Source organism: Alligator mississippiensis, chromosome 3 (genome assembly GCF_030867095.1).
Source record: "Alligator mississippiensis isolate rAllMis1 chromosome 3, rAllMis1, whole genome shotgun sequence".
NCBI lineage: Eukaryota > Metazoa > Chordata > Crocodylia > Alligatoridae > Alligator > Alligator mississippiensis.
In genome coordinates this window covers 199,434,517-199,453,658 of record NC_081826.1, presented here as the reverse complement: position 1 = coordinate 199,453,658, position 19,142 = coordinate 199,434,517, and the positions used below count along the sequence as shown (strand labels likewise).

The 19,142-nt window shown below is 41.4% G+C and overlaps 1 protein-coding gene across 1 annotated transcript in view; it reads left to right on the top strand.

The window, feature by feature from the left end:
- The window catches only part of LOC102565550 (guanine nucleotide-binding protein G(q) subunit alpha), a 211,821-nt gene that overhangs the window by 149,619 nt on the left and 43,060 nt on the right, over nucleotides 1–19,142 (top strand). The window contains exons 4-5 of the mRNA XM_059724805.1: nucleotides 16,511–16,639; nucleotides 18,161–18,290. Coding sequence (XP_059580788.1) covers nucleotides 16,511–16,639; nucleotides 18,161–18,290 — 259 coding nt within the window. The remainder of the gene's footprint in view (nucleotides 1–16,510; nucleotides 16,640–18,160; nucleotides 18,291–19,142) is intronic.

The window sequence follows — 19,142 nt, the reverse complement described above, 5'->3', positions numbered from 1 at the left end:
AGTCTTCCTCCACTTTGATTTCTGTCTTCCTGGCTTTTCTGTTGCCTTCCTAGCATAACAGATTTTTTTTTTCCCCAAAGACCTGACAAGAGGGAAGAGGGATATAAACTAGTACAGTGCATTTGGACATATAATACTTCTTACACTAACAAAAGGGAGACCAATTATGAAAAAGTGTTTGATGGCTAGTAGTGGGGTTAGAGTGTTGTAGCCATATTAGTTCAGGAAATGTCTTAGAGACATAGATTTTTTGTGGTATCTTTTATTGGACCAGCTGTATAGAACCTTTCCCATTGGTGAGGCCTTTGTCATGCCAGAACACCTCATGGTATTCTATCTCATTTGCCAGCGATCTGAAAAAATCATACATTGTTTAAACTAGGAAAACCCTAAATAAAAGTTTGTGCGTTGTTCTCAAGATATAATTGCTGGGGAAAGTGCACTTTTGGACTTCCACTATTGAGTATACTTGTATGTGCTGTTGCAGTACTGAGGTGCAGAGCCAGGTGAGGTAGACAAAATTACACCCTTAACTTTGAACTTCTTTGACTTGTGGTTCTAAGTTAAACTCCATAACTACCTTTAACACTCTTTTACAAGATGAATTGCTTTCCTTTTTCAATGATAGCATAAAAAATAGAAATGGGAAATCTCAGAATTATAAAGGGGAAGGAGGATCTGATATTACTTCAGATAAAGCTGGCTGATCTTCTTAACAGGCTTCTCTGTTGGCATCTACATGAGATGCTGACTGCACAGTAGCCTGTGACTACTGTGCAATAGCGTCATGTGGCAGGAAACACGATGTACTGCTACTGCATCCATACTCTCAGGCATAGTCTCTGTGCAGTTGGCATCACAAAAAAACTGTTTGTTGGCGCTACTGCACAGTAATGCGGGTTATTACTGTGCAGTCATTCAATACTTGTTTATACAAGTACTAAATGGCTGTGCAGTAACAACTATGTAGTCAGCATCTCATGTAGATGCAGCCTGTGTTTCTAAAAAAAATAACTTGCCATGACAGCTCCTTTGAGTATTATTAACATAAAAAGTATGGAGTGTGTTATGAAGCCATAGCAGCAGCTTTCTGGTATGTTTCCTTAGAAAAGGCAATTACTTTGAATGCAAAATAGCTGATGTTTAAAGTGTAAACATGTTGGCCTTTTTACAATATAAATGTTTTTGTAAATTGGCTATTTATTTGCATTTTTAGAAGATTTTAGCGCACATTATGGACTTTTCATGCTCCCAGGACTGTTTAGGCACTTTGCATTAGATGCTTGTTAGTTAAAATGCAAGAAATAAATTTTGACAACATAACCTAAAAACAAGGTTTCTCCCTCTCCTAGTGAGCACCCTCATCCTAGGGCTACAGTCAGGCTGCTTACTTTCTGGGAGCCCAACTTCTTCAACAGGAGTAGAGATGCTCATATAGCATGCTAGTAAGGGCACTCTCCTGAGCAGCTGGCTATGCTGGTTAAGGTGGGCCTGGCATCTAGATTTCCCACTATATAGAACAGGAGCAGGCAATTATTTCAGCTAGAGAGCCAGTTTGGTGAGCTGTAGAGGTAATCCTGCCCCTTGACAGTTGCCCTGCCTCCTGGTTGTCATATTGGGACTGGAAGTACCTCCCCCTCACCCCAGGCCTTTGCCGTCGGACACCCCTCCCCTTGCCCGCTGGAAATACTCCTTTTGGGAGGGGAGGCTTGCCATCTTGCAACCAGAAAAAAAACAAATCATACATTAAAAGTCAAACACCTACTATAGCATATTTTAATTTTATTACAAAAAATATTTGTCATGATTTGTGTTTGCATACTGTATATAGAGGGGATTACATAATAATTCAGAAACAAAGTCTTACTTTTGTATATTATGTGTGGGAAGTGTGAAATGTGGTTAGGGTGGTAGTATGTGTATGGTGGGGCATGGGGAGGGGTGTGTATGGTGGGGGATGTGTATGATGAGGTGTGGGGGCATGTGTATGTGATGGGGTTTCGGAGGTGTGAGTGTATGGTGGGGTGTGATGGTGTGTTTGTAGGGGGGGTTGTGAGGAGGTGTGGCTGTGAGGCGGGGAAGAATAGGGTATATTGGAGGGTGTATATGAGGGGGGTTGTGGGGGCAGGTTGTGGGGGTGTGCGATTTGTGGGGTGTGAGGAAGGGTGGGGGTGTGTGGGAACCCCCCACCCACTCCCCCACATGGCACATAGCCTCTGCTGCCTCCACGCAGGTGCTGGAGCCTGGTAGAGTGTGGCTTTGGCCAGTACTGAACACTGCATATGGGGTTGAGCAACACAGCCTGCCTAGCCCTCCACTATTGCAGGGGCTCCATGTGGCATGTATGCAGCTCCCACACTTGCATGGCACTGGAGGAAGTGCCGTGCTGGAGCTAACTGCCTTCCCTGCCACACAGGTCCTGGGACTCCATGGAGAAGGAGGGAGCAGGGCTCCCTCCACTGCCAGCAGAGTCCCAAGTCCCGAGACCTGCGCAGCAGGGGTGGAGAAGGCAGCCAGCTCCAACGTGGGGCTGGATAAAGGTGGGCTGGGCAGGCTGCACTCCTCACCCCCATGCACAGCATTAGTTGGCCCTGGTCCCCCACTTCCCTACCTGTTACCCAGAGCAAGCGGGATGCTAGCAAAGCCAATCAGGTCCCCCAGAGGTGGCTGCAGCAGCAGCAGCCTCACCCAGAAGCTGCTGCTGGCTGGTCTGGGTCCTTATGCCCATGAGGGTGGGAGCAAGGCATTATAGGTTATGTTGGGGGATGTATACATGGATACCTCGCTCCCACCCTCATGGGCAGAAGGGCTGGGCATGGGCAATTTGTTGGTGGGTGCTTGTGGGCCAGATGAAAGTGCCTGGTGGGCTGGATCCGGCCAGGAGGCATATTTTGCCCTCCCTGATATAGAAAGTGCTACTCAGTGCTGTCAGTAGTAGGCATCTATCTCGCAAAACAATAGAATTACATCAGATGACATATCAGCTTGCTGAACGTAATTCTTGCATAGGCATGTCAATCGGTCTGGGCAATGCTCAGTGGTCTCCCAGTGGATTGGAGACCTAGGTAGACTCTTTAGGTGCTTCCCAGTTCTGGTCTGATTTTTTTTTAACAGAACTGAGGTGGGAGCAAGTTAGTAGCTTGAACATGTGCAAAATCCTAAATCTAGGTGCTTCAGATTGTTTTCAGAGTGAAATAAGGCATCTAATGGTTTTGTGACTACTGCTACTTTATTTGCTTATAAAGTTGAACTGAATTGCTTTCTGGAACCTAAGGTAAGAATTCTCTGACACTAAATTGTATTTACCCAGCCACATAACTGCCATTTTGGGCACTTGCACAAAGTTAGTGATCCTATTGTTAAGGACTCAGCAAAATCACAATTTGGGGGATTTTGTGAAATCTGACATTGTCTGTGAAATTGGGCAATGCGCATGAAATCCTCAGGGGGGAGACTTAGTAAGGGAGCCACAGGAGACTTTCAGGGTAGGGGTGTAAGGGGGTCAGCCCACTCAATGAGCTGCCAACAAGATGGGTGCCACCCCTGCCCCTTGCAGCTTATTAGCAAGGGCTACCTGTCACGCAACCCCTCCCCCACCTCTCCACCTCTCCACCAATCAGTGGCAAGCAGCAGATCCACATGACAGGTAGCCCTCACATTCAATTAGCAGTGAAGGGCGGGGCTACCTGTGCCCCTCGGCCAATCAGAGGCATGGGGCGGCCCACCACACTACGTCCATAAAATGGCTTCTGGGCCCCACGTTCTGCCTGCAAAGTCAGAGGACAGCTGCCCCGAATTCAGTCCCTACCTGTTGTACTTGCATTGTGGACACATTTCTTTTGTAAGACCCATCACTTCACTATCTAAACCCATTCTACTTTCCATCTTTCTTTAAATAGTCTTTGCTTACTTAGGAAAAATACTTGTTAATTGAATAAATTATTAAAGTACTGTTAAAAGTAGGTGAGTGAGAGAGAGGTTGAGATCTAGCTTTTTTTTCTCTGACTTAGTATTAGATTTTAGTTGTTATGTTCTTTGAGGTAAAAGTCTGACATTTTATTTGCATGTAAAGCTAAATGCAAATTGTACTCTTGTATAAATAATAAATAAATATAAATATCTAAGTCATCTTTTCACACATAGTTGCATGAGTTTCCTAATTATGACATAAAACTCTACAAACCTATCCTTATAAAAAGGGAGAAGAGATAATATACACTATATAAATTGTTTAAGTTTATCCCACAAGGATACCAGTATATCTTTACTGATGAGATTTTAGTTCTCTCATCACAAACAAGTATCTTGAAAGTAACATTCACTTACATGAAGTAACATTTTGTAGTCTGCCCAGCTAGTGATGGGTGGTGGCAGCACAGAAATTACATTACTGGCTTCTTCAGAAAATATTGTTTGAACTATTTGCATCTTGTCTGAGGTCCTGTCCGTTTTGGAGATCTCATGGGATGAGACCCTATTGACATGGGATGCCTTGAGAATTTTTACCATATATAAAGCAAGAGAACATGCACACATCTTCAGAAGCAATGGGAAAGAATGAAAACTAAGCTACAAGAAACTACTTTTAAAATAACTTTTGAGTTTCATACTGTCTTCTTTTTCCTGCCTTAGATTAAATCTTTGGAGACCCAAGAATATAAATCTTCCCAGGTTCATAAAAGCTGTGAAGATGTAGATAGTGCATGTTTACGTTATAGCTTTATTCACAGCTTGTCCTAAAATGCTGAAAATTGATTCCATTTACTTCACTGCATACATAAAAGAGAATTAGTGTGATGTTACTTAGAGGTTACTTATCAGAGATTGCTGGCATCAAACTTCGAGGTGTGAAAGATCCCACTAGATTAGCTTTCAAACTATGACTCTCCAAAAACTATTTTTGATCTTGTGTTGTTTTAGGCATGTAAAATGTATATACATTCATAATTATGGAGAAACAGTTTTCCTTGAAAACATAAATTTGTATCAGTGGTAGTTACAAGATTGTTTACTGGAAAAAAAAATCAAAGCTAAATATTTGGGCAAAATTGGCAAATGGGCAAAAAAGGGCATTAGTTTGGAACAGTCTCATCAGCCAGAATTTGGTTTTGCATAAACAGAACCATCCGACAGTTCCATTTTCACTTCCATTTTAACCAGATCCCTAAAGAACAGCACGGAGCAGTTGCTTAAGGCTAAATACAGACAGTCAAAAAGTCCGAGGCTGAATTGATTCAGTCTTTGCAGGTTGGTCTAAACTGCACAGATTAAACTGAGAAACAACTGGACAGACATTCACTATTGATTCAGGAAATGCAGCCACATGCCTGCAGTGGCTCAGGTCAGAAGCCAGGGGGCACTAGAGCACAGCTGTCTGGAATGTAGCCCATGGGCTGTGTGTTCGTTTCCTTTTGTTGCTGGCCCCAAGGTCTCTGGGATTAGCAGTCCAGAATTAGGGCTGCAGGACTCTGCAGGGTTACTCATCACTTCCTCTTCTTGCTTCCAGGTGCCTCTGGGATTTGTAGTCCACAATTGCAGCCAGCAGTAAGTTTCTAGCAGGGCAGGGCAGCTCTGTATTTGGGGGAAGGGAAGTTTAACCCCCATTCTTGGCCCCAGACCCCATCCAGGGTTTGCCCCCATCCCTGCCTTGCTCCCCAACCCTTCTTTGCTGGAGCAGACAGCACAAGCCAGCCCAGGGCTGGGGAACTGTGATTTAACTTGAACCAGGAAGGGTTCTGAGGCACAAATTTCATAAATTGGTTTGACCCAAATCAGTTAAGCCTGATTTGGACTACATGCAATCAGTTTTATCTTAAACCAGTTTCTGATGACTTCTACCAGTTTATGTGTAACTTCTGTCCCTAGCCGAAATGATTTGCCCAAGCAGCTGTTGTAAGCTCCATTTAGAAAAGAGGATTTATTGTATATAGGACACGTATCTATGTGTATCTGAGATCATTTTTAAAGGCTGTTCTGGAAGACAGAGCCTGATCCAAATCAGCCAGCGAGGTGGCTAATTTTGGAATTTGGTGCATACATCTCAGAAAGTAACTCAGATCATCCTACTCTAGTGGATGCATCTAGTGAATTTAGACATTTAAATTCACTAGATGCCTCACATTTTGGTCTGGACTCTAGGCACCAAAGTTTGGCTTTTGAGCATTCTTAGAATCTAGTGCCTTCAAGCAGCTTTGTACTTAGCTCCTGGCCAAGTTCCATTGTGATTAAGATCAGAACTGGAGAGTCCAATCTGTTAGACAATCCTCCAAACAGTGGAGGATAGTACCTGACATATTATCAATGATTAGTCTTCAAAGTAACAAATTAATCTGCTGAGATATTCACCAGCAGCAGAAAGGGCAAAAATGGATTCTGTCTCTGCAGATGCCTAATTTGCAGGATGGAAAATTTATTTTGTGCTCAACTAACTTGCATCCAACAGTAGTGAAGTGAGTACACAATATAGTACCCACAGTCACTCGGACTTAAGAACCTAGTCCTGAACACCAGGCTATAGAATAGGTTGAGTGTAGCATTCTCTATCTCTCTTGTTTGAACCTAGACCAGAGGGAAGAAAGGAGTGCAAAAGTCCTAGGGCCAGAAGGTCATCATGCAAGAGGAAGTTTAACTCTGTAGCCCAGTAAAAACATTGCTGTAGGAGGGAGAGAAACATGGGTGGATCACCCTGTGGAGTTACCTTGCTCTCCCTCTTGCAGTGCCTATGGATTCCAGGCATCTAGCCCTGTTGATGTGGGCTATAAGATGTCATCCTATAAGAACATAAGAACTGCCATTTACTGGGTCAGACCAGACACGGTTAGTGAACTCAGACTGGTGGGGCAGTGGAGCATCCCACAGGGTGGGGGGGGTTGCAGCCAGCCGGGAGTGACGGGGGTTTGCAGCCTCCCCGCTAATGGCTGGAGTACCTGGACAGCTGCAAACCCCACCCCCCACTCCCAGACAGCTGCAAACCCTCCCCTTCCCCCACCCCGCTGCTCCAGTGGGGATGCTCCACCACCCCACCAGTCTGAGTTCACCAGCCGCACCTGGGTCAGACCACAGGGCCATGTTGCCCAGTATCCTGTGTCACACAGTGGCAGAGAGTAGATGCTGAAAGGGAGAGTTAACAGTATACGACCAGGGTTTTTCCACTGTTGCTCTTCCACTTACAGCCTCCAAAATTTAGGATCTAGGAGGTTCTGATTCAAAGGCTGGACCTCTTAACTCCCATGCCCATTTCCTGGAACAAGGTGCCTATTTTCTGTAGGTGGGCACCTGCAAGAAATATCTGAATCTGACCTTTAGTGCAGAGATATATACCTGTGAATTGCTTTGCTGTTTTGGACATTTTATTCACATTTCATCTAGAACTTTAGTATGGTAATGAGAGAGAAAATAGTCACTATTGCAGCTCCCATGTGGCTTGGACCATTGTGAGTGGAAAAGTCAGACCCAGTGACTTTACCTTTGGACTTACCTGACCACGCTCAAGTCTGTGACAGTGCATACACGGTATAATTTATCTTGTAGTCTCCTGGACAGTTTTAACTTTCCTTCTCCATTATATGAAAAATGCCCCCTTATCTCCTCTGTTATAGCAAGTAATGGAAATTTTCCATCCTGCCAATTAGGCATCTGCAGAGATAGAATCCATTTTTGCCCTTTCTGCTGATGGTGAATATTTCAGCAGATTAATTTGTTACTTTGGAGAATAATCATTGATGATATGTCAGGCACTATCCTCCACTGTTTCCAGGCATCTTCGGAAGATATTCAGAAAGTGGTAATGAACAATTCTGTCTGATCAGCGGTGTCTGCTATATGCAGCATTATTTGAGAATTTGGATCTCTAGCAAGATCATTTCTACACATGGGGCAGATTATTATGCTGATGAAACTCAGTTTATTGCTCCAGTAGCTTTGCTGGTTGGTGGTTCATAAGAAAGTGTTGCAGTTGAATGGCTTCATGGCTTCATGCTCCTTCTTCCTTCATGACTCCTATCCTCTTGCTGCATTTTCTTAGCATAGTGTGGTACTAAACTTGTATGCCAATTTTAGTTCGGAATGACAGAAATTAAACTTTCAAAGTCTAAGCAGCAAATGTATTGGGTTGTTTTTTTTTAAGTAACACTGACTTTGCTCCTAGTTTCTACAAGTTGAAGGTAGCAAGAAGTTTTGTCATCAACACTAGATTCAAATTAGTTTTGATTTGATCTGTTTCCATACATTTTTATGACACAGGATTTTCCTTTGATTTTGAATGCTAAGGATTAGGGGGTAACATAGAGCTACACTGCACGTTAGTGGGAAGGGTGGAATTTGCTTGGCAGTGGCAGATATGATCCATGTAACACATCTAGAACTATGAATGGGTAGAATGAAGCTTACAGCTTAGGCTAAAGGGAACAAATGTCTGTGTTTTTGCTCTGCCATAGATCGTGGGCTCACAAGTGTTTCCATAGTGTGGACCACATTTTAATAGGAAGGTTCTCATACAGTGACTGCACAATGTAACCTTAGCGTCTGAGCACTGCCCAGATTCAAATGATAAATGACAATAACCTTTCCTCTCATTCATACCGCCTTCTCTTTCATTTGTGATTGTGCTGCAACCATGGAACAGCTGCATCAATGGCTTTTGTGGCAGAAATATAGGATGTGTTTGTATTTTACCTGTCTTCAATAAAGATTGTGCTTGTCCTTTTTTAAAAAGAACTACTGGCCACTTTTCCTGGTTGCATTCTGGCCATTTTTATTCTCCATTTCACATCTCCTACAATCTCTTTTGATTCTCTCTTCTGCATATACTTCTCAGTTAACTTGTCCCTTTCTTCTCAAGAGGCTTACCCCTTGTCTCCTCTTTTCTTCTCTCTTTAGAAGCTTTCCTGTCACTGGCCTCCTCTGTCATATTGATGAGTAATCTCTACTGCCCTCTGGATGTATTTCCTAGCTGGCTTGCTTTTCCTCTCAATATTTTCAGTACCCTTACTAGTTTCTGAAGCTTGCATGTCTCACTTCCCTCTCTTCCCTCTTCCCCTCCCCCCTTAGTTCTCATCCTGTATAGCAGCACATCTCTTGTAGGCAAGCAGGGTGGTTCATCCTTGTTTCTATCAGCTTTCTAGCAGTGCTGGGCTTTTTTTAAATGAAGCCAGAAAAACTCAAGAAGCAGCTGGGAACAAGAAAGGAAGTTCTGACAATTTCCAAAAGGTTGCTAACCAGTGCTCAACATGCCTGCTTCATGAACCGCAATTTTGAAACTGTTTTTCATATGTAATATCTTAATAACCTATAGTTTTCCTGTGGTCTGCTTATCATCCAGGCAAGCTTGTAATTTCCTTTGTTTTCTTCTATTAACTCCAACTTTTTTAAATGGAAAAGAATATTGGATACTGTTAGTTCTGCATAGTGTGTGGTAGATATCTTAGCGATAAACTAAATTTCAGCCAACTGGGTGGAGACCTTGGGTTACAAGATTATGGTATTGTGTTCACATGGCATGGACTCGTGGTAAGAGGTTGATCAGAACTGTTTTGTTTTTTGGTTACCGAGTTTGACTGTCTTTAACTGTGATTTAAAGACTGAAAATGGTGTCAGGATATGCAGTCAGCAAGTTTTGCCCCACTCTTTCCTCCTATTTTCAACAGTAGACTGTAATAGTTCACACATTCCCCTTCCAGGGACAATGCTGCCTGCATTTTCTGCTTTACCCAAGCCAGCCCTTTTCCACAGGTGTCCCTGCTTTTCTTGCCTGCCACATATAGATTTTACTCAGTATGCAGGTAGCTGGAGAGAAGGAGTGTCTAATTGACAGGGTTTGTGGCTTTGCTGGTCCCCCTTATATGCTGCATTCTTAGCTTAAATTGCATGGTAAGTCCTCTGGGCTCTTCTTTCCCAGGCCAGTCTCTTCCTTTTGAAACTTCTAACCCTTTCTGAACAGGATCAGCAGCCAGCTGGCCTTCTTTGTGACCTGTCAGGCCTTCTTTGTGACTTGTCAGGTCTCCCTGTTTTTTTCTCCAGGCTTACCTCCGTCAGTTCTCCTTGGCCTCCTCTCTTCCAGAGCTCTCGCCTTCTCCCCAGCAGAGTCTTCTTCCCTACTTTTGCTGGGGTCCCTCCCTTTGTACTGCTCTCAGGAAGCCATCTCCAGCATATCTGATTTCTCCTTAAAGGGCTTTGTCCCTTCCTTGTAATGTGGATTGCCATTACATAGGGAAATAGTTCCTTTACAAGTCCTATATAATTCAAAGGCAGCAATAAAACTATAAGAGCTAATTGCTGTAAAATTGGGACCTATGTGGTGTTAAACATCTCTTACCCGGAGTAGTTTTTTTAAAATGAAGTACACACCCTATTTTAACACTGACCTGCATATAAGAATTGCTTTATTCCTTGTCAATACATAGATAACAAATACTCCAACACGATAGCAGTAGTCTTTTCTTGACGTCAGACAAGACCTGCTCAGCAGCTTGCTACATGCACATTACCGTGGTAATGCACCTTGTGTCCATCACTATAGCAACACCACTGAAACATACCTCAGCAGCCATTCCAGTTCATTTTTACAAAACTAATTACAACTATAATTATATTACAGACCAAATTTAAAAATAAATTTACTAAGATCTATGTCTTAGTAATTTTATGCAACCAATTGCAATGTAAAGCAATTTTATGGTATGAGTGAGAGACCATCTTGACAATATATTTTATTTTAATAAAGCAAGTTTCAGCAAATGGTAAAAATAAGCTCACAGTGCCATGTAGTTCTGACCTACATTTTGTACATAGTCAGTGCTGCTGGTAGCTATGCAATGAATTTCTGTGAAATAGCTATTCTTTTTTTGCACTTGGCCATAGGGAAGTTACTAGGAAATTCCCAATATAGGTGTCATTATTACTTTTAAACTATGTAAATAATAAGTTAAGAGAATATCAGCTTTTAGAGCACAGTTATCAACAACATTTTAAGTGAAGGGTTGAATATTCGAAAACAGCTTCATACATTGCATTCACAAATTAAATAAGGGTTGAATTCTGTTTCTCTTCGCAGTTTTTTAGCTGTACAAATGCCAAAAGTTGCAGATAGCAATTCTTTTCCCCCAAAACTGTAGACATGTAAGTGTTCATACATGGATTGAGGTTGTGCACTAGGCCATCTACTGTGTGCACATGTGACTATGTATGGGTCCCCATGGTGAATATGTAATTCTGTCTAAGGCCAGGGTCGGCAGTATGGCCTATGGACTTGTTCTGTCTTGAGGGGCCACTGGATCATTCTATAGAGCTGGAGGGCTGGGGCCAGACACTGAGGAGCTTCTAGCTGCGCCCATGCCACTGCCCCTTTTCCCTGCCTTTCCCATCTCCCTGGCTTCATCATGGGCACAGCTTCCAGCCAATGGGGTGCTGCAGCCAGGAGGCAGGGTTTGGGGTCAGGAACAGGAAGAAGCTGCAGCAAAACAGACACGGTTTGCAGCTGCCTGGCCCTGATACGGGTGTAGAGAAAGCTGCCCGCCCCTGAAACACCACTGAAGCCACCTGGCCCACATAGGATCAAAGGCAAGTTGTTCTAGCCACAGCTTGTTAAAGGTTGTCAGATGCTGGTCTAAGGCATGACATTATAGGTAGCTGGATATCTCTAATGTATTAGATTCTGGAAGAGGCCATTTACTCTCTGTTCAGTTTGGGCACTTACCTAAGAGGCTGAAGACCTGGGTTATAGGCAACACCCCCGACCTCTGGCACACCGCCAAAGCCCCCCACCACCAGACTGCTGAAGCCTATCCAGATCTCTAGGCCATATACAAACTGCAAGCCACAGGTTGCCAACCCTTGGACTATGGTATTCAGCTTCTCAGTAGTCTCAGGAGTAGATCTGTGGGGAGCCGGATGAAAAGCCAGAGGAAAAGCAAGGGCAACATTGGATCCCTGCTAAATCAGATGGGACAACTGACAACTGACACCCAGGAAAAAGACAACCTATTAAATGGGTACTTTGCGTCGGTCTTTCATCAGTCCCATGGGACACCCCTGCCCACTACAGGACAGTGGGGCTTGAGAGAGGGAGGCCTGGGTGAGGGAGATTCCCTGCCCTCCATCAATGCTGATCTCGTGAAGGAACACCTTGAGAGGCCGGACACCTTCAAGTCAGCTGGCCCTGACAATCTACACCCTAGGGTACTCAAGGAGCTGGCAAGCATCATAGCCCAGGCCCTGGCATGGATCTTCGAGAACTCCTGGTGCTCTGGTGAAGTGCCTGAAGATTGGAAGAAGGCCAATGTGGTGCCTATCTTCAAGAAAGGGAGGAAAGTGGATCCAGCAAACTACAGGCCCATCAGCCTGACCTCTATCCTGGGGAAGGTCTTAGAAAAGATTATTAAAGAGGCCATTCTCAACAGACTGGCCGACAGCAACATCCTGAGGGATAGCCAGTACGGGTTTGTTGTGGGTAGGTCTTGCTTGACCAATCTTATTTCCTTTTACAACCAGGTGACCTATCACCTGGACAAGGGGGAGGAGATGGACGTCATATATCTTGACTTCCAAAAAGCCTTCGATCTGGTATCCCATCATCACCTCTTGGCAAAACTGGCCAACTGTGACCTCGGGTCCACCACAATCTGCTGGCTGGTGAATTGGCTCCGTGGTCGGACCCAGAGGGTGGTGGTTGACGGAAGTCAATCGTTGTGGTGCGCTGTGACCAGTGGGGTCCCTCAAGGCTCTGTCCTTGGACCTATATTGTTCAACATCTTCATTAATGATGTGGACATTGGAGTCAGAAGCGGACTGGCCAAGTTTGCCGATGATACCAAACTCTGGGGTAAAGCATCCACACCTGAAGACAGGAAGGTGATCCAGGCTGATCTTGACAGGCTCAAGAAATGGGCGGACGAGAACCTGATGGTGTTTAACACCAAAAAATGCAAGGTTCTCCACCTTGAAAAACCTGCAGCATCCTTATAGGCTTGGCAGTGCTACACTGGTTTGCACTGTGGATGAAAGGGTCTTGGGGGTCATGACTGACCACAAGATGAATATAAGCCTTCAACGTGATGCTGCGGCCAGTAAAGCGAGCAAAACGCTGGCTTGCATCCATAGATGCTTCTCAAGCAAATCCCAAGACGTCATTCCTCCGTTGTACTCGGCCTTGGTGAGGCTGCAGCTGGAGTACTGTGTCCAGTTTTGGGCCCCACAGTTCAAAGAGGATGTGGAGAAGCTTGAGAGAGTCCAGAGAAGAGCCACGCACGTGATCAGAGGTCAGAACAACAGACCTTACGACAACAGGTTGAGAGCTATGGGACTCTTTAGCCTGGAAAAGCGCAAGGGCGATCTGATGGCCACCTATAAGTTTATCAGGGGTGTTCACGAGGATCTGATGGAACGATTGTTCACCAGAGTGCCCCAAGGGATGACAAGGTCGACCAGTTATAAACTCCTGCAAGACCGTTTCAGGCTGAACATAAGGAAGAATTTCTTCACTGTCCGAGCCCCCAAGGTCTGGAATAGCCTGCCATCAGAGGTGGTTCATGCACCTACATTGAACGCCTTCAAGAGAAATTTGGATGCTTATCTTGCTGGGATCCTATGACCCCAGCTGACTTCTTTCCCCTTGGGCAGGGGGCTGTACTCAATGATCTTCCGAGGTTCCTTCCAGCCCTAATATCTATGAAATCTATTAAATAAATTTAGATATATGCTTAAATACGTGGTTGCTGAATCTGATCCTTCCTAAAAGCTGTGTTTTAACTAAAGAAAAGTAGTTCGTTTTCATGTGCCTTTGATAGGGTTCTGGGATTCTGGAATTCCCTTTGATCTTTCATGCAAAATAGCCTACATTTGCAGTTTCAGGGTAGCGTGAAGGGCTTTTGAGGAGATGTTGGGGTGGCTGAAGTCTTAGTTAATTCGTTGCAAATGTTGTTACTTGAAGTCCCAGTTTTCATGCAACATTCCTCACAGTTGGAATGGAAAGTTTGAAAATGAGATGCAGATGTACCCCAAAAAGCAGACAGCAAATACAGCAGTCTCAAAAAGTGGAGACCATATACAAAGAGCCACTCAAATTACTATTTCTTGAATCTCATCATTTCTAGGCCATTCTCATGCTTTAGGGTCTTCTTACTTTTGAATGTGTGGAATAGCCACTATTTTTGTAAAGGAACCAACCATCCTTAAAAAAAAAGCTTAATATTACAATGTATTAACAAGAGTGTCATTTGGAAGTTACAAGAAGTGATTCTTCCACTCCATTTAGCACTGGTGAAGTCTCATGTGGAGTTCAATTTTTGGACACCACGCCTCAAGAAAGATGTGGACAAATTGTTGAGGGACCAAAGAAGAGCAACGAGAATGATCAGGTGTCTAGAAAGCATGACGTACAAAGAAAAGTTTGAAGATTGGGGGCTATTTAGTGTGGAGAAGAGCGCCCCAAGGAGGCATTTAATAACAATCTTTCATTACAAAAGGGGACATTATTTATAAAGAGGATGATGATAGAGTATTCTCTGTCTACAGTGGACAGGAGAAGAAATAACAAGCTGAAATTTGTCAGGAGGGAAATTTAAGTTGGAAATTAGAAATAACTTTGTAATTGTAAGCGTAGTTAAGCCCTGGAATAGATTCGCAAAAGGCTGTAGACTCTTCATCCCTGGAAGTTTTTTAATGCAGGTTAGGCAAACATCTGACTGAGCCGTCTTAGGGAAGTTCCTCCCTAGGGCAGAGGATTGGACTAGATGACCTTGTGATTCTATTATTATTCTATATGTTTACATCAACAGTCTTAATAATTGCAAGTCATAAATTATATCAATATCAAATCATAAATAAAACAGCCTTACAAAAATGTCAGAGATGGTGATTTTGAGGAGATAATAAATAGAATGTATAATAGGGAAAGCAGATCTCTGTCAATTAAAAGTGTGGCTACTCAGTGAAAGTTTAAAGCAGTAGCATACTTTTTATTGTATTTTAAAGAAGGATAATGGATGTAATACATGTATTTTGAGGCAAGATTTCAGTAGGGAGATGACTTCACAGAGCAAGCTGAAGAAGAAGTTTCTTTATATTGCTGCTCCAGGCAAATCCTTCTTAGAGGGTAAGATAAATGTACAGGTGAGCTTCCCTAAGTTAGTGGAGATGAGTGATTTTAGATTGTTGAAGGTCATCCATACTTCCTGCTAAATACAATAAATGACAACTGATTACGTGTAAAATGCAATCAAGTTCAGAAAGCAAACAGAATATTTTTCTCTCTCTTTTGTCATTGAAAGCAATATTTAGGGGGGGTTTCTTAATGAAGAGGTAAAAAAAAACCATAAAGCAAAATGTAAATATCAACATACCTGCTCCCTTAATAGAATGCTCCAATAATTTTCTTTAAACTTTCAGATGGAAGAGGATATTTTCTCTTTTAAAATAATATTTCCCCTTGTCCTGCATTTGCTTGAAAATCAATACAATATAATCAAAACTGAATTACAAAGCAAGCACTTGTATAATTCCCACTCCCACGCCCACCCCACTGCCCAGGGCACTAAAATTCCCAGTTAACATCTCTGGTTGTGATTTGTGAATAACATCATTATTTAAAATGCACTTTGAGCATGCAATCTCTTAACAGTCTGGCAATGTTACTTACAGCAGAAACAAGCTGTAGCGTAGTGGTGAATTTCCCTGTGTTTTTAAAATGTATCTCTGATAAGAAGATATTAAATGCCTTCAAGTTAATTATACAAGCACTACTGCTATTGTTCTTTATTTCCTATGTGTACAAACAAGCCCATTAAGTCATAGCAGAAGTTACATATTTACCCTGGGAGAGATCCTTCTGGCTCTAAATAGCTATCCGGTGTTGACCACAGGAATTGGTGAATAACCATTTGATCTGGAGTATATTATCTTTTTGTTTTGGCTGTAGCCTGTTAATATTTCTCTGAGACTGCAATTTGTCTTACTAAAGTTTCAAAGCCAGACGTTTAACTATTTTGAGTTAGTTCATTCTTGTCTGATTTTGGGGAGGTTATCATCTATCCAGGTATGTGTCTGTGTGCACACATACACAGACACAGTAGAGAGATAAACGAACATCTGTTTAAGTATCTTTGTATATCAATTAGTATGTATGGTTTTCAATAGAATTTTACTATTTTATATCTTGTTGTTGTTATCTTCAAAATATAACCACTGTTGAGAAATAAGTGAAGTTTTAAAAATCGGGCAGTATTTTCTGGAAAATCCAGGCATAATTTGGTGAAGAAGCAGGAGACTAGAGATGTGTTTTTGGCTGAGTTTATTTGTTACCATCCAAACTCCTGATGTTACTGTTTTAAGAGCAAGATTCTTCAGACAGGAAGAATAGTATGAAATCTCTTGTCTCCCACCCCATCTTTTACCTATAAAACTCTTCTTTTTTTTTTCTTTACACCTCACTTCCCCATGCTGACTACTACCTTCTCCCTCCCTCTATGCAGTTATGATATCACTGTCTTGCATTCCTGTTGTTTCTCCTTGTCTACAGCTATCTTAATGACTTGGACCGTATAGCAGATGCTGGCTATCTGCCTACCCAACAAGATGTGCTTAGAGTGCGAGTTCCAACAACAGGGATCATTGAATATCCATTCGACTTACAAAGTGTCATTTTCAGGTAGAAAAATGTTTATGAAACCCATTTAAAACTTTTTTCTAAGTAATATAACTTATGATATGAACTTATAATATGACATAACTTATGATATGAACTTATATGAACTGTAAAAAGTATACACCAAATGATTGTGTACTACTTTAAATATGACCAGTCTTTGTTTCTACTTTCTTGTCACATATTATTGCTGATTTAAGTTAGAGATAGAAAAAGAAAAAGCAAACCTCCATTTTAAGACATTTTTAAGACATGATAGTGCAACTTGGAAGTGTTTTTAATGCCAAGGTTTAATTACAAATTAAATTCTATGAAATCTATCCATTCTCTAATTCCATTTAATGGCTGTAACAGATAAACTTAGTGGGCTTGATTTTAAAGGTCCCATTTTGCAAGTTTGTATTCAGCTAATCTCTGTTGAAAGTGCCTGTTGCTTAGAAAAAATATCTGTTTTCTTGAACTTCGAAATTAGACATCAAAAAAAGGTCATTTGGACTTTATAATTAATTGTAGGCACACAATTCCCTGGAAAAAAAAGGCTGATGCTGTTTCTAAATTCAAGAAAAGAATCAACTTGAAAAACGCTTGTTTAGTTCTCAAATGTTTTAATTGATATTCATTTTTTTTAACAGCAGCATTTAATAACCCATATGTATTTCACTGCTGCTACTCCATATCCACAACACTAAGTGCTAAAATTTTGCAATGAATGCAGAATAACGTGGAGTTGAATTACAAAATTTAAAATGCAACAAGAGAACATTACTGTGATCAGACTAAATTTCGGTCTCTCACTGTATGCTTTCAATCGCATTTTTCAAGTGTAATAGAAGAATTTTTTTTTAATTCTTTTAAAGCTAGAATTGTCTATTTAAGCACTTGAAAGCAAAGGAATTGTTAAGCCCATACTGAAATTTATGTGCATTAACTTCTGCTTTAGAATACATCATCTTAGACACTTTCGATAAAATAAACATTTTTCAATCTTTAAATTGTTTCTAAGTTTATTTATGTTTTGTATACTTGTTTCTTTTTGCCATAGATACACTTTATATCTGTGCCACAATAGATATTTATTTTATTATATCTCCAGGTGATTATCTTATTCTGTAAAATATATTCTGTAACTACAGGAAAAATGCTGAAATAATTTCAATTGCAGTAGTTTTTATTTTGCTGCATACAGCATTTCTCTGTGTACACCTGTTTCTGATAAATACACGAGGCTTAATATGCTAAATACACTATGAATAATTCTCAAAATTCCTTCAGTAAGAATTCTGCTTGCTGGGCATTTGAGAAAATGGAGGCTCCTAACTGTTAAAATCTAGAAGTCATACTGGTCTTAAAAAAGAAATACAACCTATCTGCCCCACAAAACACATACTGTTACTTTGAAATATTAATGGAAAGACTTTTAGAAATATCTTTTTTGTTTCAAATGAAATTAATTACATAAATGGATACATATTGATTTTTTAAAGCTTTTTTACTGGTATTAATGTGGATTTTTTAACCTTGCAGAATGGTGGATGTAGGAGGGCAACGATCAGAGAGAAGAAAATGGATACATTGCTTTGAAAATGTCACATCTATCATGTTTCTAGTAGCCCTTAGTGAATATGATCAAGTACTTGTGGAGTCAGACAATGAGGTAAGTACTGACTTGAGCCTTGCAGTTGATTAAAACTTAAGCTCATGATTTTGTGAACTACAGTAGAGAGCTGTGACGTTCACATGGTTAGTTGGCAGTTAAATCGGAGATCAGGTAAAGAACTACAATGTGAAATAATACTTGGTGCTTATCATTTAACCTCCAAGAAGCTAGCTGTTCATAAATCAATGCCAGGATTTATGGATAGAAAGATAGGTGAGTCCCAAATATTTTCCATGCAGTAGCACACAACTTCAGGTTATAGAGGCAGCTATAATGTAGAGATCAAACAGTTACTCTTCAAATAAGGTTGTATAAAATGATCCCCTGTCGAGATGATCTGTGGAGCCAACCAGTTTTGTGCTGCAATAAAACATAGTTGAGTACAAAGATATGACTTATTGTAGTATTTGTTCAGGAGATGTTGGCCTAGAAAGCCCTAAAGATAGTATCAGTATGGTGTGAGTGGTTACGACGATCTTACATGTTAGATTAGCCAAATGGAATGCAAAAAAGGAACCTACATGGTCGCTTCTTTGCTATTACAAATTCTGAAATACCGGGGGAGGTTAACAATGGATACATGTATCCATTTTTTTTAAAACAATTGTTTTCAATGAAAGTTATAGACTGGCTTATTTTCAGCTGTTCACATGAAAAATAATTAAAGGGGGGGAAAAGTACCTAATGATGGATAAATCAGCAGGCAAAACACACCAAGAACTAGTTTAACAGTCATCACATGTATTTGCTACATTTCGTGACAATTTTACAGGATAATGAGATAATTTACTGTTTGGAAATATTTCCTTTTTAAAATAGAAACTTTCAATTACCCTTCAAAATCTAGTA